We start from the raw sequence: 23,965 nt of genomic DNA on the forward strand, positions 1-23,965 counted from the left end.
TTGTACCAAATATTCCTCAGATTTTACAATATCTAACTGAGATGCCGGACAAAGACCTATCTTTTTCATCAATTAAAATCCATGCCTCTGCCATTTCAGCTCATTACAATACGGAACCACCTATTTTTTCACATCCATTGCTAAGACAGTACCTCAGAGGGGCCAAAAACATAAGACCCCCAAGGAGAGCACCAATACCTGCATGGGATCTCAATTATGTCTTGGAAAAACTAACACTGCCACCTTTTGAGCCAGCCACCACAGCTGAAATAAAGTTTTTATCATGGAAAACAGCTCTGCTCCTAGCAATAACCTCTGCAAGACGAGTTACAGGCACTTGTGGCTGTGGAACCTTTTATCATTTTCCATCAAGACAGGGTTTCTCTGAGGACAAACCCTACTTTTATGCCTAAGGTAATGTCCAGTGTGGCCCTTAACCAAACAATTCATTTGCCCACCTTTTATCCAAACCCACAGAACAAGGGTGAGAGACTCCTGCACTCTTTGGACCTACACAGACAGCTACGCTTCTACTTGGACAGAACTAAAGCTTTTAGAAAGACTGAGCAACTTTTAGTGGCATATGCTGCAAGATCACAAGGAAAGGCTATCTCAAAGCAGACTATTTCAAAATGGATAGGCCACTGCATTAGTTTTTGCTATTCACAACATGGCAAATCAGTGCCTAAGGGCATTAGGCCACATTCCACCACAGCAACAGCCACTTCAGCAGCCTTCCTCAGAGGAGTACCAACCAAAGACATTTTAGAGGCTGCAACTTGGAGTTCAGTGCACACTTTTACCAAGCACTACCACTTACCTCTCTACTCTAAATCTAGATCAGGCTTCACCACTGCAGTTCTGCAGGGCCTTATAGCCTCTCCTAATCCTATTTAGATCCAGCCACCCAACCTCAGCTTTGGGATTCAACCCAAGTGTAATGACTGCAACAGTGAAACACGATGAACATAGTACAGTTGTGTACCTACCATAAATGTAGATGTTCAAGTGTATTCACTGTTGCAGTCCAGGTTACCCACCCACCACCCCCTTTCTTTGCTGGGACTTCTCTGTACTTCTCTATCCTATACAACCTATGTGGTGTATTTGCTTGTAGATGAAGGAAATGTTATTGTTGTGCATGCATACTTATTGGCATAATTTTTTAGCCTTCCAATATGGGGGCACCTGACATCTGGGGCAAGAAAAACTGAAGAAAATGGCGTTGGCTGCATCTTTTATACCCCTGGCACACTGACGTCAGGGAAGAGGTGACAGCAGCCGACGCCGGACCTAGACTTTGGAATTCTGGCCGACTGAGGGTAGCCTGCCAGCAGGATAACCCAAGTGTAATGACTGCAACAGTGAATACACTCGAACATCTACATTTATGGTAGGTACACAACTGTACTATTCTCTACTAAACAGTCGGTTTGATACACATATGATGCGTACTGTGGAAGCTGTCTGGTAATGTGTTAAACTTAACAGTTCATACTGAGGATTGAAATAGCTGTGTTTCTTATTGGTAGAATTCTAACAAAATCTTGTTGTGCTTTATGAATTCGGTAAGGTTACACTGATTCCCTTATCTTCAAGAGAAGAAAGTAATCAAATCAGTTTTAATGCATGAGTTAGTCCTTATGTCAATATTAATGCAAAATAAAACTACAACCACTAATAAGGCATATCTTGAAAACCATGTAGAAAGTAACTATATGCAGAGTATAAGAAACACTTTGCTGACCTTTGAATAAAACAAAAGACATGGTTGGTCCCACATTTCCTAAGTAACCATTTCTTTAGATACAGAGTCATAAAAATATCATTCATGTGGCACCAGACTTTGTGTAAAAGAATATTCAGTTCTGTAATTAGTCTTTTTGACTCATAGTTTCTAATATATTTTCCATAATTTTCTCTAACTCAAATTTCTTTGCCCTGTAATTGGATCAGCTTTTTTCCCTTTAACCTTAATTAATTCTATTACATTAAAACTTCCACTTAAACTGAATTGAGAGTTACTAATAACACATTACTGAACTCATACATCATGGATCATGGGGTCCGAATGGAAAGATGACAAGTCAGCAAGCAAAGGAGAGTAGTAGTGCTGAAATTGAATTCATCATCAAGTCTTGGTGAGTACCTTCTCAGGTGGACCCTGTTTTCACAAAATCTCACCAAGGCGACACTGATATGTTGACTGTATTTATACAGCATATATCACAGACAGAAGTAGGTCAACAACTAAAAAACATAACCGGGTGCATAAGATCCAGGATAAAAAGTACCCAATCCTGGTAGGCGCACTGGTGCCAGGACTGGAAAAGATGACAGTGTAGAATCCTCAAAATACAGAAACATTCCTACAATGGGGCCAGGCCAGGCCCAGGGGGAGGATGGTCCCCCTGTTGTAGAAGGAAGTAGCAGTCCACAAAAATCACAAAAACTGATAGGCCAAAGAAGAGCCATAAAGATGATAAAGTGGACTATTGAGGAGAAGAAATAAATTATGTATTGTTACTATTGTGTAAAAAGCCCATAATTTCAAGACACAAGATATACAAAATGATTAAGAAAGAAATTGGAGAAAAGAAAAATACTTCCACAAGAAAAACTGTCAGAAGCTTCAAATGAAAATTTGTGTTAACGAATACATCAGATTTATGAGAAACAGTATATAGATCAAGAAACCTTGATCTGTTTGGAAAAAGAAGCATCTGAGGAAGTGTGAAACTATAAACAACAAAACCAAGAGATATTTGAAAAGTATAAAAAGAAATATGACATGGGAAAGAAAGAGAGATTTGATATGGTACAATATTTATGAAAGGAAAAAGCCAAATTAATCAATGTAAAGAAGGCAGCCCCAAATATATTTGAAGAGAAATACAGGCAAAGGCATCCAGATATGGAAAATGTCACAATAAAAAATAATATCACAAAGATGGAACGTAGAAAAGAAGATTAGTAAAGTAGAAGTTAAAAATAGAGGTTGAAGTTGTGGAGTGCCTGCAAAGTGAAGGATTTGATGTAGAAGGTCTAACACTGGGTACATCACTGCAGGATGCATTGAGTCCCCAAAGAAGGGAGAAACAGGAAGATCAGGAAACATCTGAAGAAGAAATATGGACATGGGAAAGAAAAAGAGATTTAATATGGTATAATATTTATGCAAAGGAGTAAGCAAAACTAACCAATATAAAAAGAGCAGCACCAAAGATATTTGAAGAGAAATACCGATAAAGGAATCCATACATGGAAAACTTTACAATACAAAAAATAAGAAGACAAAGAGGAAAAGTAGAAAAGGAGATTAGTAATGGAGGAGTTAAAGAAATAGAAACTGAGGTTATGGAGCACCTGCAAAGTGAAGGATTTAGTGTAGAAAATCTAATTCAGAAAGCACCACAACAGGATAGAGTAATGGATATCCAAATTAAGGGGAAATCAGTGGAACAGGAATCAATTGATCAGGTGTCATATGAAGATAATTTGGATCCTTCCACGGGAAACCAGAATAAATGTTCATGTGAAGCTAGACAGTAAGGGAAGGAATAGAAAACTGTGGAAACTCTGATGCAGTCAATGTTGAGGGGTGATAGGCCAGTGAGTTCGCATATGATAGAGCAACTGATGACACAGGATGAAATTGATGAGACTGTGTCACAGGAAGATGCTATAGAACCTTCTATAGAATGCCTGCAGGAATTGGAAAACAAGGGATGTGCCCTCAGTTTGGAAGAAAATGAGCTAAGAGAAGAATTGCTTGATTTAATAGACATGGACAGTTATATCAAGATCAATGATAGAAATAGACTGCAGAAGGTTAATAAAACCCAAAAAGTCAGAAGTTTGATAAAACAAATGAACACAGTAATTAGGACTGTTCATATAGAGCCATGTGATATAATAGAAGTAAACAGGATATATTACTGTGCAGCTAAATTAATAACTGATAAAGCTCTACCACAAGAACACAATGTAGTGAGGGAAAGGAAGGGGAGAAATCGAATACCATCATGGAAATATCGAATAGAGAAAATTATAAAGTAATTAAGACAAGAAGTGCTACTGTTAGAAGACTATAGAAGAGGGAATAGATCAACAAAAATACTAAGAACGATAGATGTGATAAAAGCAATGCGCAGTATTAGAACAGACCAGGATCTATCATGCACTATCGTAAATAACAAACTAAAAATTTCAGCACAGGTGGAAAGTCTTAGAAGATAGAAAGATAACTATAAAGGAAAAGTACAAAATAAGCAATTTATTGACGATCCAAAAAAGTTTTATAGAGAATTAGGAAATAAGGTAAAAGTAATTGAAAGACCGCCAAAAAAAGAAGAAATAGATAGATTTTGGGAAGTATTTATGCAAATTCAATCTTAGTTACATGGTGTAAAAGGTAGTAATAAAATATATACATTTGAAATTACATTACATTGATACAGATTAGTAAAAAACAAACAGTATACTAAAAAATCAATTCATCAATTCAATAGATAAAGTAGTATAATTCCTTCAAGTAGCAGGTTAAACTGTATGAGAAGAAGGTCTAAGGTTACAAGGTATTTTTCTATTTTATAATATTTGAGAAGAGAGAGAGAGAGAGAAAGAGAATAGAGTGAGAGTGGATTAAAGGGATCAAAGAGTGAAAGAAAAGAGAAAAGAGAAGAAAAAAAAAAAAGAAATAGGGATAGAGTAGAGAGAAGGATATAGAGATTCAAGGGGACTTTATTTAAATTTAAGTAGGATGTAACTTATGTTTAGTGGACACAGTGTTAGATGTTTTCTAAGAGATGGCAGATGTTGAATGATAGTGATGCCAAGGAGTTTGTGTCTGGGATCAGCTTGGGATCTGTCTGATAAGTAGGATAGATGAAAGGTGTTTAGATATTTGTGTTTATTGTTAGGGAAGGATTTACTAAGATTGGCTATAGATTCTGTAAAGAATTTGTTGAAGAGTTCTGAGTCAGTTTTACTAGGTCTGGGCAAGGGTACTGTAGTAAGATTTGTCCCTTTGGTGCATGACTTGTTTTGAGTGTGAATGGGGAGGGAGGGAGAGTTGATATTTGTTATGTTGTCACCTGGAGATATATAAAGGGAGATAATGCAGATGTTCTTATATTTATCTATGAAGATCTTGGATACATAACTAAGATGCTAAATGGATAGAAGTTAAATAAAGAATAAGAGGTTCAAAGGTACAGGATATGAAATGGGATAAAGTAACAGCCAGCGAGATTGAAGCAAAGTTAAGAAAAACCTCTATTTGGAAAACCCCAGGCTCAGATGCAATACCTAATTTTTGGCTGAAAGTATTAACATATTTGCATGAACACTTAGCCATGAGTAAGAACTATTTATATCCACACCCTGAACAGACACCAACCTGGTTAACAACAGGAAAAACAATGTTCCTACTTAAGAGTGAACCTGCAAGCTGTCCTAAAAATTATAGACCAATATTTTGCCTTCAGACGACGTATAAACTATACATGGGAACTGATGTTGACAGAGTTTATAGTCATTTAGAAGAAAACACAACTATGGCAGTAGAACAAAAGGGCAATAAAAGAAAGTCATATGGAACAAAGGATCATTTGTTGTTAAATAAAGTCATAGTGGAGAACGGTAAAAAGGGGACGAATCTAAGTACGACATGGACTGACTACAAAAATGCATTTGATAGTATCCCTCAGGGCCTCATTCATGGATAAAAGAGTGCTTAAAAATGTATAAGATACACCCCATACTGACTGACTATATTACAGTGACCATGAAACAGTGGCTGACCACTTTGCAATTAAGCCATGATACAGGACAAATTGTTATCTCTAGGATAAAAATTCAAAGGGGGATATTCCAGGATGACTCTCTGTCACCGTTACTATTTTGCCTTACCCTTAAGCCATTAAACTGTTTATTTAACAGCTTAGGCAATGTCTATAATCTGGCTCCTAGAAAGCAACAAAGTGTAAAGACTTCCCACCTTCTCTTTGTCGATGATTTAGAACTGTATAGCTCATCAGATGAAGAACTGAAAGCACAACTGCATGTTGTCAAAACTTTTTCAGATGATATAAGAATGTAATTTGGTCTTGATAAATGTGCAAAAGCAACATTTAAAGCAGGAAAACTGCAATGCCAGGAAAGCATCTTTTTGGGACAAGAATGTAATATAAAAGAACTTGAGCAAGAAGGAGTGTATAAATAATTGGGAACTGATGAAGGACCAACAATAAAACATGAACAAATGTGAATAAAACTTAGTAAGGAATACTTCAGAAGACTTAAATTAATCCTGAAAACAGCACTAACATCTAGGAACAAAATCCAAGCTATAAACCAATTTGCTCTTCCTGTCCTAACTTATAGTTTTGATGTGACTGACTGGCCCCAAAAGGTGTTGGATAGATTAGATAGGAAAACAAGAAGGATGCTTCATGCTCACCAAATGATTTATAAAAATCAGTGCATACCAAGATTATATATTGCCCATTCCAAAGGAGAGATGGGCCTCCTTAAAATTGATTATATGTATAGATCTGCAATGTGGGACTCCACACATATCTGCTGACCTCACAAGACCCAAATGTATTGAAAGTTTTGAAACATGAGGAGAATAAATCTAAGATGACTTCTCTGCTTAATCTAGCAGAAGCTTATTGGCATCAAGTAGGAATGGAAATCAAACCAGAAGTGGATAAAAATCAGACAGCAACTGAATGTGCCAAAAAACAAAAGAAAGAATATAAGCTGAAGGATCAGATGAGAAGGCAAGAAATGTGGAAAAAGCATATAGTTGCAAGTATAAAAATCTTCTGGAAGAAACTCATGTTGTTCAGGAACGAACACAGGAATGGTTAAGGAGAGGCATACACGTTGTTTTATAAAGTCCACTGAACTTGTGGAAGAAACAGATAAATGTAGGTTTTGTAAAACCGAATTGGAAACAGTTGCAAACCTTGTTGCTGGTTGCGACATAATAATGGTGGAAGGACTGTATACTGAAAGGCATAATAATGTGGCAAGATTTTTGCACTGGGGATTGTGCAAACATTATGGTACTGAAGTGGTCGAAAAACACTGGAAACATGAGCCACAAAGCATCATAGAAAATGAAGACGTCTACATCACATGGGATCATCCATTACCAACAGTTCAAAAGATAGATGCTAGAAAACCAGACATAGTAGTCTTAAGAAAAGAAGACAAGAGTAGCATTGATCATTGAAATTACCACACCCAGTGACTACAGTGTCTTGCATACAGAGAGACACAAAGTCAGAAAATATCAGGATCTGCAGGCAGAAACGAGAGCAATGTGGAAGAAAGATACCCAGACAGTTCCAATAGTAGTAGAAGCAACGTGTCTTATAAAAAAGAATCTACAATCATATTTAGATATGTTACCAATACTTGTAACTCCATATGAACTGCAGAAGGAGTCATTACTGGGCACATTACGGGTGCTGTGAAGAACACTACAGGCTGACATCAAAGAGTGAAACAATACTAATTTCATGAACTTTAATTGTACTATGACTTAGTTATGATATTAAAAACCCAAAAGACTTGGAGAAATTAAAAAACGAAAAACATCTGAATATAAAACTTGCTTCTCAAAATATAATCCCGTATAGCTGCTTGTAATTTTAGAAAAAAATAACTTTTTTTTTGTGAAGATCTGTACAAACATATGTGTTAGATACTCTGGATACAGTTATAATGTACTGGTTGCCATTGCTTTGAAGCAACTGCTAATTTGTGATGGTTCCCACCCTCTACATCAATGAAGGCTTCTCATTTTTTTATTTTACTTATTCTTTATTGACTGGGTTAGTCTCACTAGGCAAGTGCCCACTTTTCATTGGAGACCTGGGATGATATTTACACTACTGGGGGAACTCTGGCCAAGTCATATGGAACTTACTCTACTTGTTGGAGATGCTTGATGGTGCCAGAGGGCTCCTATAGCTTGAAAGGAAGTGGCCTAAGGGAAGCAATAGCATGGAGGAGGAGGATAAAAGAAAAACTATGGAGATTTTGTGGGTAGAAAATGAGAATTTGGAGAAAGAAATGTTCAATATGGAGCATCAGAATGTAAACAAAGATTCCTGTGTGGTGCATGATACAAATTAACAACATTTAGCTGTCTCAGTGGATAAGGAAGTAAGCACGTCTGTTGGAGTGGTGCAGACAACAGGACTGGTGTCGGGGGAGGGGGGGAGCTAGCAGATGATGTTCTATTAAAATAATCCAGCAATATGATCCAGGTGCCAGTTCTACTGTTTCATGGGTTGAGATGGCAGATAACTTTTTTGGAAGTACTGAAAATGGTAATGTGGAGAATGAACCAGGTGATGTGGCAACTGAGAATGCAGCAGTTAAAACTTATGTAGCAGTGACAGAAAGTAAAAGAGGAATGAATCAAGAAACTGAGAAGGTTTATGGTTTTGTGGCAGTAGATAATGCAGTAAGTGTTAGCAGGCAAAAAAGGAGAGCAGCAAGAAGCTGTAAGTAAAACTCATTTTTAAAAAAAGCAATTACTGTTAGCAAATCGAATGTAATACTTAGAAAAGTAAATGTTGATTCAGTATCAGGCCCAGATGGTATGGAATGTAAAAGAAATGAATGTACTGACAGCAAGAATATTTTGTAAATGTACTGAATGAATTGTTCAAAGAAGGGTTTGTTTATTAAGAATTATGTATTGGGATATTAAAATTTATATGGAAGCAAGATGAGAAGAATTAAATAAATTGGAGGCTGGCTCATTACATTAAATAACACAGGACATAGAATTTTTATGTGAATAATACAGCTGGGAATGGAAGGAAGGATGAGGGATAGCCTAGAATAAAGTATATATAGTATTATAGGAAAAGACTGTCAAAAATTGTTATTGGATGTGAGAGATTCAGGATGACATTATAGGTAAAAAGGAGGATGTAAAACTTATGTGGGTGATATTAGCAATGCATTTGATACAGTAGGATAAGATGCTTTGTGGGATGTTATGGAGAAGCATGAAACTGGTGATAGAATTAAGAGAGTGTGTATGTTAGTATATCAAAATAATCTAGAGATAGTGGTGGTGAATGGGTGGCTGAGTAAAGCAATATGCATGAATTGTGGTATAAGACAAGGATGTCCTGTGTGTAGAATATTGTTTGCATTGGCAATGAATGTGATATTGAGTGAAGTAGCTTATAAAATGAAAGATGCTAGATATGTGATGTAAAAGGCGAAGGTTATTGAAGTAGTTTTGACATACGCAGATAATATACTTGTAGATGCTAAGAGACAAATATGGATGAGGGTAGTGTTGGTTTGCCTGAATGGATATTTAAAGGAAATGGGAATAACCCTGAATAAAGACAAAAATAAGGGTCTGGGTGATGTGGGGAAAATTGGAGATGTCTATTTTTTAGTGAATGCCATGTCTTTGCCTGGAATAAAATTTGGAAAAAATGAGGTGGTTGTGTTACAATAGGAGGGTTTGATAAAAGAAATGAAAGAAATATATCTTTTATGAAGGACCTATAGTTTAGCATTCAGGAAAAAAGTTTATCTGGTGAATTTGGTATTAATGGGAAAACAGCATATATGTCAAATGTTTATATGATCCCAGAAAAATATGAAAAGGAAATTGTGCAATAAATATTTTCGTTCAAATGGGGTTCAAGATTAAATCCAGTGAAAAGAGACGTGTTGTTTATTAGTGAAGATGAAGGAGGTTTGGCACTAATAAATCCTGTTGTTTATTCTGTTTCTTTAAACTTGCATAAAGTATTAAAGTGGGTGAAGGAAGAGAATGAGAATTTAATTCCAAGAATGTTTAAATATAAGTACAAAAATTCTGGGAGATGGGGAGAATAAGAAAAAGACAAACAAATATGTAAATGAAGACATTATAAATTATCAAGAAAAAATACTAATATGGAAAATAAAAATTTGATGAAATAAAGAAAGATAGAAGGATGTGGTATAAGGATGTGGTGAAACAATATTGTTATGTAAATCGATGGGAAAATTTACCAGAACAAGTGATTAAAGCAATTGAAGTAAGGAAAAAGTGGTGTAACAAGAGTATCAGGAATTCATATGGAAACTGGTGATAAATAAGTCACCAGTAAAGGTGAATATGTCATACAAAAAGAAAGCTGAAAGTGTGTGTTTATTTTTTGTGGAGTAAGAGACAACAGAGCATGTTTTTCTGAAATGTAAAAGAGCGCTGAAGCTCTGGAAAAAGTTTTGTGAAGAAGATTTGTGTGAGAATATTAATGACATAAGTAATATAAATATGAATATGTTTATGTATGGATAATAGAAGAATCAAAAGAAAGAATTTGTAAGAAAAATAGAAAAGAATTTATTTTATGTAATATGGGTTATCTGTAATGAAAGAATGAGTGACATGTTATTTAATGGGAAATTGATTTTGGCAGATATATTGCGAAAAATCAGATTACGGTTGGGGAAGAAGTAGCGAGAGTCAATTATTGAAGAGTAACAATGAGGATGTTATAAGAAAAATGATAAATAGTAAAACAAATATAAATTTGTACGTATGCCTGCAAATATGTACATTCTATAAATATGTGAATTCATAAATAATGCTTTTTTGTTGTGTTAAAGGACCCCTACTCTTTTTGATGGGTGCCATGAGATCTTTCACATCCACCTGGGCTACCACCAATTCAAGCATACAGGACCTCAGTTGAATGCCTCAGCCAAAGGATAACATACTCAGAAATCTGTCCCTCCCCCAGTGCTGCATTACAGTGTCAGCAGTCCAGTCTTCTGGAATGGGAGTAGAACCCCCAGCCGTCTTGTCTTTCAGCACCAAAGGTGAGTGTACAACCTGCTGAGCCACAGACAGTGCTATTATTTACCCCTAAAGTCATTGCTGTTAACATTTCCTGTAAATATTTGGTTCTTTTTTTATTATAAACTGTCAAATAAGCACAAAACATCTGTACGTTCCTGGCACACTGACCTTGAAATAAGATATTTCTACTGGAATTCACCATATAATACCAAACATTTAACTCTTTATGTTTCAGATTAGCAATGGCAAACTAGCCAAGAATTGTACCCCAAATCTTCTGAATAGTACAACCTAATTCTTTTACATAAAAAAACTTTGCACTCTTTAATATTTCAGTCATATAACAGACTACTGTAACTTACCTGTTTAGATTGTAACTTGAGCTAGAAAGAAAAAAAAAAAAGACATTTCTCTGTATTATAACCCTGGGTTTTTCTCAGTCACTGCTGACTTGTCTTGATACAAAACTGAACAACGGCTATCACCTGGAATGGTGACAACTTCCTGGCCTTTTGACTGCAACATGTGCTAGACCAACCCCTCAGTCTGCATTTATTTTATTTAGAGGCCAGAGCAGCTTTTCCTGTACTCTGCATGTAGTTACCTTCTACATTGTTTTGGAGATGTAACTGCATGTGTCTATACTCCTCCACCTTGTGAACACATATTGAAAGCTAGCTAATACCACACATACATGAGCAAACTTGTTCTTCCTATTATCCTAACTAATCACCTCTACTGCTATACCCACTTTACCTAGGATATCCATTTTCAAGACAATAGTAAAAATGTGAATTTATTCAAAATAAGATCTTTTGAATTTGGGACTTTACATCTGCAATTCTCTTCCCCTTTGCAAAACTAGTGCTCTAAAATCGAGTCTGTTACTCATTATGGCCCATGTTAGTCTGACATATCTATGATTACAAATTAGTACAGTAACCCTTTATGTAGATTCCCGTCAGATGTCCTTTATGTATTCTAGTTAGAATGTCCCACTAAAGTCTCGGTGCAAAAACACGTAACTCATAAGAATGCATGCGAAGAGAATGCAAGAAGAAGGAGGTATACAAATGTATGCAAGAAGCTACAATGTTAAGGAACACTCATGGTAAACCATTTTGTTTTTCACAGAAGCTGGAAAAGAACACTACAGAGGTCATAGAAATGTTAGAACTGACCAATGCACCAGAGTTGTCCTGACTTAGTCCAGTAATATTCGTTATGTTTGTGATATTATAAAGAATAACTGGATGATTTTAACCAGTGATAATACTATCAAGAGGATAGTGGAGGATGTTCTGACTTTCTCCTTTAGGAATAATAAGACCAAGAATGTTGTATTCATTGCTTGTTGCCAACAATGTGACCATTTCTCTGAGATGCATTGGATACATAACCTACAAGCCGACACACTCCCAGGACTTAATACGTGCCTCCCTTTGAAACCTGCCTTAAAAAGGCATAGATTGAATTGTTGATTATGATTGGTTATGAGTTTTCTTAATAACATTGACAGGAAATGAATGAATTAGATCTGATGAAGGCTACTGTTAGTACCTGAAAGCACCTATCTTCTCTTGACTTTGGCTGTTTTTATGTTTTACCCAGTTTTTACCTTCATTAAATTTACATTTTATGTTTTATGCCATGGTGGTAGTCATAGTTTTATATGGTGTTTGTTTATATAGATATATATATATATATATATGTATGTATGTATGTATATATATATATATATATATATATATATATATATATATATATATATATATGGATATAATATCAGTTAGCAGATGCTCATAAGACTGAATTCTGGTTTTGGCTTTTTCTAGTTGCCTGCAACTTTTCTTGTGAAATTGTGCTACAGCACTAATCTAAGGGGGCGGCGAAAGCCAACACATTCTGGCTAGGCTTATAAATGCCTTTGGGCAGATAGCCTAGTACCTACCTATGAACCTAAGTAGGGTGTAGGAATTTGCCTTTCCCCTCTGTAGTGTGATCTTGGAGTTGGTATATATAATTAGCAGGTGATATAGCATTGTAGTGGGGCTTGCCACCTTGTAAAAACAGTTTTTTGTTTTCTTATTTTGATTTGTTCAATCTTTTTAGACTGATGGTTTTAGCTCTCTTTTGAGCATTTGCTTTTGGCTGAGGCACTTATATAATCACACAATGAAGGATGCTTTTCAGATAGAATTTTCTTGTATATACCTTACAGTTATTCACTGGAGCATGTCTTCCAGTGCTTCCACTGAAAATAGTACATCGTCTAGCTGAAAAAAAATATCTATAATAACTAACTAACTATCTGATGGGTTATGGCCTACCTTCAGGACAGCAAGTGAGACATTCACGGACATAGAGGGAGAGGCCATGTGAGGCTTCACATTCCTGCAGGTAGTGATGTTTTACTGCATCATATGTTTTAGAAAGACTGAATAATACTGACCCAACAGCATTGCCACAGTTCACTTACACGTAGAGATACTCCATGGCATTAAGCAGACCTTTAGCTGTGCCATAAAATGGTCTAAAGCCACACTATATGCTAAATATGAGATTACTATTAAAACACGGTGTTGGAGCAATTGAGCATGTTTGCCTTTCTCTAGAATTTCTGAGAGGTGCAGTCACTTTCCCTTCCTCTTACTTCCCTGAAGTGCAAGAAACTGCCAAAACATACTCTGGTTGAACCTGCAGTAGTGGCATAAAGGAGATAAAGCTCTGATTACCCAGTTGACCCAAGTTTGAGTACCTGCTTGGACACTTGACAATGCAGGTTTTGAGAATGGGTATGCCCATCCTTGGGGGGGGGGTTCTAGCCTGGCTTGTATAGTAGCTCCACTGACAAGGGTCTCTTGGAGAGTGTAAACTTATCATCCAGTTTGGAGGGATGGGTTTGGAAGATGTTGATGTAGACTGTTGGAGAATGCGGGGGAGCATGCTTGTGGGGACTGAGGGGGAGTATGCGGCCCTCGTGTGTTGCAAGTATTCAGCATTTTATGTCAGCCAGACCGCCAGAATATTGAGGATACGTATGTCTGAACATAGAAGTGATATAAGGAATAGACGGGAAACCAATGCACTTTATCGCCATGCTGTTACACATGTTGATGCTGAATTCCATTTTATGATTATAGAAAGAATCACTGGGGATCAGAGTAATTGACAGGATTGGCATACTATACTCAATAAAAAGGAGAAATATTGGATCATTAACTTAGGGGGGTTGTTTCCCCCTGGACTTAATGATCATTTATAAAGGCACACCAAGGATATTTTTATATGTTGTTTTTATCATTTTCATCAGGTTGTTTTGTATGGGTGTTACTAACTGTATGTAAGATCATGTATTTTGGATTTACTTTACATTTAGTAGGTTTCTTACCCTTTTATTATGGGCTGCACTATGTATGTCACGTTTTTGGGGGGAGAATATTTAAGTATGTAGTATGTTGTTTTTTGTGTGTTTATGATTCACTGAAGAAGGCTGGTGAGCCGAAACCGGTCTGAGGAATAAACATATTTTTATTTGCACAAGACTTATTGCATTTTATACCTACATGCTGGTCATTGGTGTTTGGATTGCAAGTATTCATGTCATTACTGTGGCAGGGGGTAGGCCATAAACAAAAAGTGCTGTTGCCAGGATGTGTCTGTGAGACTGCAAAGCACCCCCACGACTGCCTAGATGATGGTCCTTAGAGGCTTGATGGTTGGCAGGTGTGAGGCAAAAAATAGATACAAGAAAAAGTCTGCTTGTTTGAAAAAAAACAAAAGATGGCATGGGATAATTGCTGGCCAGAATGACAGTTTTTTTTTTGTTGATTGTTTTTTTTTGCTACTCTGACCTGGGTGCTAGCCCCGCTTTGTTCGCCCTTGCTACGCTCAGGCTCACTTCACTACCATAACTATACCATACCACTACCAAACACATCCAATAATGGCACCCTCATCACTCCAGACAAAACAACCAAACTCTAACAATAAAACTACTAACGAGCGAGGTTCTTCTTCTACAGAATCAAATCTTGCTTAACTCTGAAAGATCTAATATAGCCAGAACCCACCACTTAATCTAATATATTATTATGCCCTTTTATACACTAATCTTTCTAAAGTATAATCTCAATAACTAGCCACATCATACAACAACATTGCCAGATTTGCTACAGAATTTGAAGAACCGCCTCTTCTAACAAACTGATTCATTCAAACTTCTATAATAAATAGCAAGGGTGACTCACATTTTCCAGCTCAATTGGCAAAATTTTGGAATCAACTACCACCAGACATCACATCCCTGACCTACTTTAAAACAAACTCAAAAAAAATCAAAAACAACCACTGGCTATACTGCTCTCTTAACCTATAACCTCTTCTTTTTTCTTTTTTTTCCTTTCCTTCTTCTCCTCCCTCTCCTCTCCTCCCCCTCTCTACTATACCACACAACTTCCACTCTTTAATTATTCCTATCTCTCACTAAATATATAATCTTATTTACCTGCTAAGTCTCATATTGTACTCTTGTGTCTATACATACTGGAAGAAAAATAAAAAAATGTTTTTCTTTTTGACATATAATTCTGTATATTTTTTAACTTGTTAAGTAGTAGTTAGCGGAGCTTTTCTCCTCGGGCCTCCACTGAAAATGGACATGTATCCAGTTGGACTAGCCCGGTTAACAAATGTAAAATAAATGTAAAATAAAATAAATAAAATAAATAACCTACCCCCATTCCCACGCACCCCCCTTTATACCATCCACTCCCACCCCTTCCTTTCCCAAACATCCAATAATAAACAACTTTCTGTTAACCCTTCCGTTTCATCACTTCCTCACTTTCACTACTTCCACAACCACTCCTCTTCTCCCCTCACTCCACACAATAATGAAACACCTTATAAATACCACCTCACTCCTCCTTCTACTCTCAACTCTAACAGCTTATCATAGCTACTTTTCTTGTCCAGTACTTATTTCTCCTACTTCTTTTACAAGCAACAACCATAATTCATCCTTCTTCTTTAATATCTCCCCTGCCCTTTTTAATCTCCCCACTCTTTTTATCACAAACTATGTAGATTGCAAATACACCCCCCTACTTATAAACCTAAACATAAGATATACAAATTACATCCAGCCTTTGTTATTTTTTCTCATTTCAATAATAACTTACTTGCATCTGGGGACATCCACCCCAACCATGGCCCCTCTACCTCTACCCAAAACCACTCACCTCCCTTAACCACTACCTCCCCTAGTCCTTCAAATATCTCTCTCTCCTCTCTGCCTACTCTACCAAACCCTACCACCACTAATAACTTATCCATATATGCCCTCAACATCCAACGCCTAAGCAACAAAATTACTGAATTTCATGCATGGGTAGCCCATACTACCCCACATATTATTTCCTTATCTGAAACATGGCTTAAACTACATATCTCAAGTAAGGAAATACTCCCATCAGGCTACAACATCCATCGCTCAGACAGGGTACCAAAAAAAGGAGGTGGCGTGGCCATCCTATACTCAAACAGACTCAGCCTCTCTCCATTACCTATACCCCTTCCTGACTTTCATCCTGCAGAACTCATGGTACTAAACTATCACCTTAGCCTCCATAAAAATCTAGTTATTGCCTCAATCTATATCCCTCCTGGGAACAACTTAGCAACCTTAGAGATGATTCTATCCTGGCTTTCTCAAAGCATACCATATGAAATCCTCATCTTGGTTGATGTCAACTTAGACTGGTCCAAACTGAAAACTGACTCTCCCCAACTTAGTATTAATCTACATGGTTTTCACCAGCTTATATCATCTCCAACTCATCTTCATAAAAACCCAATCTCTAGCTCTATAATTGACTGGATACTCACAAACTCCCCTCAAGTATACCACAACCCAACAAAACACCCAGACCAACTTAGTGACCACCTACCCATCTCTGTCCTTTGACACCCCCTCCCAACTTCCCAAATCCCACCTCTAAAGAGACTGCCACAAACTCTCCAACTTCAATTGAGCCCAATTCAATTCTATTCTATCTTCCATAGACTGGTCCACCCCTCTCAACTATGCCATAAATAGATTTAATAGTATTTTTGCTAGACACCCTGAACTCACTTGCCTCCTTCAGAAAGATCAGACTAAAATCAATTTATGCTCCCTGGCTTTCCAAAGAAACAAAGTCCCTTATGCTATGGAAAGCTTGGATAAAAACTAAGGACTTACCCCTATTTCATAACTACAGACGTCTGAGAAATCTCATAAAAAGCATACCAATAATGACAAAAAGTCCTTCTATAACACTGCCCAACTTAATAACAAATCCAACCCTCAAAAGTTCTGGACATCCATCAACAAAATCCTTTCTCCTGGCTCCCCCACAAACCCCACCCTTACCCTAACTCATCTCCTCTAGAAACAGCTAGTCTACTCAATAAACATTTCATTGAAACTATTCAAACTCTCATGCCTCCCAGCTATAATACTACTCCTCTGCCTATTCCTTCCAAACCATCCAACAAAGCCCCTTTTTCTTTACACTCTGTTTCCACTTCCTATACCTGGTCACTTCTCCAAAAGCTCAAACCTTGCTTTCCCTCCACAGATAACCTATCTACTTCCTTCCTTAAACTTGCTGCAGATTCCATTGCCTACCCAGTATCTATACTAATTAATAGATCAATACAGGAGTCTACTGCCCCTCTATTATGGAAATCCTTTTACACTATTCCATTGCATAAAGGTGGAAACTCGACTGACCCATCTAACTATAGACCTATAGCCATCCTATCCTCCCTCTCTAAGATTCTCGAAAAATGCATCCATTCACAGCTACTCAATCATCTCCTTGAATACAACCTTCTCACACCTACTCAGAATGGTTTTCATCCCAACCACAGCACAACTACTGCCCTCTTATCCTTTACTCATACCATTGCTGAAGACCTTAATAATAACAAACTGATATCTTGTCTCTTCCTTGATCTATTTAAAGCTTTTGATATAGTCTCCCATCCTCTCGTACTATCCAAACTTGCAAATCTCAATATGTGTTCCTCCTCTCTTGCCTGGTTCTCCGGTTACTTATCCTGTAGGCAACAATCAGTAAAATGGCTCTCTTCTTCCTCTCCTTTCTTACCTGTCCCAACAGGGGTCCCACAAGGCTCCATCCTAGGGCCCCTTCTATTTAATATCTTCACAAATGATCTTCATACAGGTTGCAATACATAGTCCCTCATCCAATATGCAGATGATTATACTCTGAGCTCTACCTCTAATAACATCTCTGAACTTCATGCCCTCACTCAACAGGTCTTCCTAGCCATAGAACACTGGTTATCTACCAATCTACTCATCCTCAACCCTAAAAAGACCAAACTCTTACTATTTCTCCCTCAATCTCTAGCTCACCACAAATCCTCCTTTGCCACTACTTCCTCAAGTAACACTACTATTCAACCAGAAACCCACACCAAACTCCTAGGGGTTATTATTGATGATGAACTCAAATTCAACTTGCACATTCTACAATGTTTAAAAAAGACAAATCAAAAGCTTGGTTTGCTATACCGCCATAAAAATTTCTTAACCACTAATTCCAAACTCACCCTTGCCCAAGCTCTGCTCCCCCACTGCCTTCTTTATGCTGCCCCTGTGCTCACCCATATTTAAACTACTACCTTAAATAAACTCCAGCAAACTTATCATAAGATAGCTTAATTTATCACTAACTCTCCCTACAATACTCATCACTGCCTAGCCCTAAACTCTCTCAATTGACTTGAACTCCCACATTTATTGTTAGCCCAACTTCAAATGTTACATACTATTCTCTATAACCCTTCAGCATGTCCTACTCTCTATTTCTTCATCACCATCTACTCTCCACCTCGTACCCTCTGGACATCAAATCAGCAACTGCTACAAATATATTATCCCAAAAAATCAGTGGGTAAACTCCTTTATAAGTACTCTGTGTCCAAGCTTGGAACAAACTTCCTAGAGACATATGTTGTATTGTACACCCACCTCACTTTAAAGAGAAACTCAAACTGCATCTACTTAACTCCAAAACCTGCCCCTGTCAAGCCCCAACTTAACTCCCCCTCCCTATCTGTTTTTCTCTCCCACTAAGACATAGGCATTTCCCCCTTCAGTGAATGCTTACTTGTCCAATGATGTCTAACCTCAACTGTTTGAATTTCTGAACTTGCTGCAGATATGTATAGACTTAGCTATTCTTCTTAATTTAATAACTGTACTTCCATGACTTAAGAATTTTTCTCTGTAAAATCTCCTTATGTTGTTATTACTTATTTGTATGTATAACTATTTGCATTTTTATTTTGTAAACTGTATTTTTTTCTTGGAGCTTTTCTCCTCGGGTCTCCACTGAAAATGGGCCACAAGCCCAGCTGGTCTAACCCGATTAACAAATGTCAATAAATAAATAAATAAGTTAATGTCTAACTGAGATTCTTTGTGCAAAGCAGAATGGCAGGGCTAAATTCATGACTGTGCTGTGCAAAGTAAAATAGGTGGCAACTGTTAGACAACTAAGGTATAAATCAGTCAATGATAGTCAATTTGATGATATATAACAGCCCTGGCTACACATTGCTGATTTTTTAAATTATTTGTTTTCCAGGTAACTTCACTAGGCATATGTGCCTCTTTTCAAAGGTACTCTGGAAATCCTCTTTGATGAAATGACTTGCACCAAGAAGAGCTATCCAGTTTGCAAGTGCAGGTTGAGGTCTTGAAACCCACGACTACAAGATGAACGGCATCAGAAGCTTATATCCTTGATCAGCTCTGCTAAACTGCCAGTTTCAGTAAAAAGAATGTTGGTGTACTTTACTTGTACATTAGTGGTTCAGCTAAAATGACTGTCTTTTAACAGTAGCATTTTCAGAGACTCCTGTTCCATGAAGTATGATTTAGTGAATTACACTTCAGGAGATTGTCCTAAATCTCTACCTAAGCATATGTGAATATAATAGCCAATGCACTCTGGTCTGTTGTACTGTACACTATGCATGCTTTCTCAGGAAACAGTGTTTGTAGGCTTGAAGTACTGCATCTACAAGTTCTTTGCTTTAATAACTGTCATAGCTGTAAAGAAGAGTTTTTTTGGTATACATTGCAGTCTTTGTCTTTATAGAAAGTTCTGTCAGCTGACTATTCTTTCAGTATTCAGGAATTGTACACAGGTTAAATAGCACATGCAGTATCATTTAGACTTGTTAATGAATCCCTCCTGTATTTTTACTACACACAGCAGGATATCACAAACTCCTCGAAATGACAATAATACTGTTACAGCCTTTTATTGACATTAAAGAAAGTAGAAATCAAGAGATGCAGTAATACAGATTAACGGCCTGGTGTTACGGGCATACCTTAGCATTCATAGTTTTGTGATTTTTCTTGGTTTTCTTAAGAAACTGCTTTAAGCTCCCTGAGGACATATATTCTGTAATGAATACCACCTGGAAGAGGAAAAAAGGAAATTGTATTACCCTTCTTGTTTATCTGTAAATCTTCTTTTGTACTAAGGCTCTAAAAACACAGCTTAATTATAATGATGATGATAATAATAATAATAATAAAAAAACACATCTTAGTGATAGCAATTTCTTATTAAGGAAGACTCCCATATAAGGGTGGAACCCTAAGAGAATGGCATGTTTCTGACATAATTCCAATTTATATAAAAATCAGAACTGAATTATAGCAGACTCCTATTAGCCTCACATTCTTTAATGGGAAATGTTTTGAAAAGTGTCTGAGCAGTTTTTTTGAGATCTGAGAACAAGATTGACCTTAAGTAACATGACTTTCTGTAAGGGAGGTCTACACTGACCATCTTAGTAGATATTTATGTACCCATAAGTGAGACCATAGACTTGGGGCTTACTCTAGTAGTTGTACAGTATATTTCGGCATTAGTACACCAAGAGATGGCATAACAAAGCCTTTTGTGAAGTAACTGTGCGTCAAAAGGTGAGGTGACAGTTGTGTCTAATTTGCAGTTATTAGCAAGATTAGACAACCACAGGCCTTGAACATTGGAATAGATATCAGAGAAATGGATGCTAAAATACAGGGGATGGGGTAGGTACAGTGAATGCTGAGCCCTGTTGGATCCATCTGTAATGTTTTTATGTTCTCAGGAAGCTCCAGCAACATTTACTGCATGAGTTCCTTCAACCAACCGAATTGTGATACCAGTGCACAAACACAACAGAAGCAAAACTAAGAACCCAAAAAGGCTGCATGATACAGCAATTTTTCAAAAAGTGAAAACCAACAAACCACCTGCGAGATGAATATTTTTATTCAAATGTATACAAAAGTTTTGTATATTTTTTAATAAAAAAACATTCATCCCATGGGTGGTTTGCTGGCTGTCACATTTTGGAAAAGTGCTGTGTTGTGCAGACTATATTTTGAGCATCTTTAGTGCAGCTAATATAAGACTATGTATTAAGGAATAATATATATATATATATATATATATATATATATATATATATATATATATATATATATATATGTATGCAGTATAATTCTGAATATTGTTAAAATATTGTTAAAATATTGTTAAAATGTATTGGTCACTGTTAGAAGCATCTTTGTTTTACAGTTAATTTCATTTACCGTTATATTGCTGAACTTGCTGCAAGTGATTTTGCAAAAGTGAAGATTATAGTGTACTGTTTGATTTTGTAATTTCATTGTTTCCTCAGTTTTTTATAAGTACACCTGCAAATGATGCTATGGTACATATTTGGCAGTGGTTTACATATGCCTACCAGGCATTATGGGTAAGAAAACAACTTACCTCTTTTAATGGAAGAGCTACTTACTTACATTGTAGTTTCACTAATACATAATCACATATATTACTTTTTAATGTGAGGTGTTCTGCCTGTATTAACTAGTTGACAACTTGTATTTCTAGAAAGTAAAACTACTATTGATTCATTAAGCATGTACATACAGCCTACACATTAGGTTTGGTTGTGATGGCTTGCAGGTTCACTTTTTCATGATGTTATGGCAGGGGCTTTCAGCTATAAGAAAACAAATTATAGGCATCATCCTTATCAACAAAATAAAAAGTAAAACTGTACAATCTAGTATTGTATGTGGTAATGAGGTTACATTCATCTCCGAAGATCTGCTGCTTACTCTTCCTTCAGTACATGACCGATACTCTTTAACATTCATATTATACATGACCGATACTCTTTAACATTCATATTATACATGACCGATACTCTTTAACATTCATATTATACATGACCGATACTCTTTAACATTCATATTATACATGACCGATACTCTTTAACATTCATATTATACATGACCGATACTCTTTAACATTCATATTATACATGACCGATACTCTTTAACATTCATATTATACATGACCGATACTCTTTAACATTCATAATATACATGACCGATACTCTTTAACATTCATATTATACATGACCGATACTTTTTAACATTCATATTATACATGACCAATACAGTTTAACATTCATATTCTAGAATGAGTTTTCAGGTGGTGGGAAGGTGGACAGGTAAGATAAAATGTCTGTTATAATAAAATCAGTTTGCATCTTTACTGTAAATGGGAAATCTACCTTTCCAAATAATTGATCATGTTTTGTTTTCAGTACAAATTGCATTTTTGTCATCAAAAGTAGAAAATAATCCGTTTTAAAAAAAGGTTAAACTGCATAAGAAAACTGTGCTGAGCTTATTGTGTATCTCACTTATGAAAGACTTTTGTATAAAAGGATAAGTAAAACTGCACTTTTGCTGCCCATCCACTACTTTTAAACCTAAAGCTAGTGCACCATTTGCACTTTAGAAGGAGGCTGTACAGTGCATGTTACTGTCCTTCATCGTTGCTGCAGATATGGTGCACAACTGAATGGGTGTGCTGTGCGATTAGCAAAAGGAACCTTTTGGCTTTAGCTGTTATAAAGCTGACCTTTACGTATGCCATACATCTGAATCTCAGTGTTTATGGATCACATTTAAGTGGTTGAATGGCATGTATATCAAACACTTGTACAGTGTGCTATGTTGGTGAATGGCAGAAAGGTAATTGTATCAAGATGAGGTATTCACCATGAGATAGGTATGCAATAGGTATTGAGGTTTGCTCGATATTATGTCAGATGAGCAGGTGGTGGAATGGAGTGGAGGTGCAGCATCAGTGATCAAGTAATCAGCAGATCTCAAAATGCTAGTACGTGCATATGCAAGATTACTGTCTAGCAAGGTTTGAGACTTCACTTCTCCACTGTCATTTAATGTCAAACCTGGTGTATATAAATGCAAAACTACATATTTTATTTTATTTTATTCAGGTGTTTATTCGTGCATATGTGGCAGTTACAATATTGTTTTCTGCATGGTGGAAGAATTCACCACAGTGTGAAAGGAAATTGATGGTTGTGGATTAGCATTTTCTTGTGTTGGGTATGGTTATGTAATCAGTATTTCTGCTGATAGGCATCCATTCAATAATGTTGCTGCTTGCTATGTGGGCTGTTCAATCTGGAGTTTTTGATGGGTTTGTTTTTTAATATAACGTTGTTCAGTGTGTTACCATATACCTGTTAAATGAGAATATAACTGAGCAATGTTATTTTTCAAGTGCATATTTAGCTTTTTCTGTACTGCACTGCATTATTTAAACTGTTATTTCTATCATTCACCTCCTCCTCCTCACTCTAAAACAACAGTCTGTAAGGATAGCCTTTTCATAACTCTATTATCCCCAGCATGCACACTAGAAAATGTAACGCTGTTCTGTGGCACAAATTGTTCACCTGAAAAGGTTATGCAGAGCAGAAATTGTTAGATGCGCCATAGTTTTTATTAGGCATCACATCTTAATATATGTAAACAGATTACCCTTGCACTGTTCTCCAGAATATCCAACCAGTACTTGTGGAACTTGACAATGTTAGGATGTTCCAGCAACAGCAGCTTATCGAACATTGTGATGATACTCTCCTAAGGGACAGGAAACAAAGTAGGATTCATTTTTATGAAACTTGGAGAAGCATCAG

General features: G+C 36.6%; 1 protein-coding gene across 2 annotated transcripts in view; it reads right to left on the reverse strand.

The window, feature by feature from the left end:
• NRBP2 (nuclear receptor binding protein 2) overlaps window positions 1-23,965 on the reverse strand; it is a 1,106,111-nt gene that overhangs the window by 515,972 nt on the left and 566,174 nt on the right. For both annotated transcript variants that reach the window (XM_044067493.1, XM_044067492.1), the window contains exons 3-4: window positions 23,808-23,909; window positions 20,267-20,356 (exon numbers count right to left, since the gene is read on the reverse strand). In XM_044067493.1, the coding sequence (XP_043923428.1) occupies window positions 20,267-20,356; window positions 23,808-23,909 (192 nt within the window). The remainder of the gene's footprint in view (window positions 1-20,266; window positions 20,357-23,807; window positions 23,910-23,965) is intronic.

The sequence above is a fragment of the Protopterus annectens genome, chromosome 3.part1 (genome assembly GCF_019279795.1).
Source record: "Protopterus annectens isolate FY-2018-M chromosome 3.part1, PAN1.0, whole genome shotgun sequence".
In the NCBI taxonomy this organism is placed as follows: Eukaryota; Metazoa; Chordata; order Ceratodontiformes; family Protopteridae; genus Protopterus; species Protopterus annectens.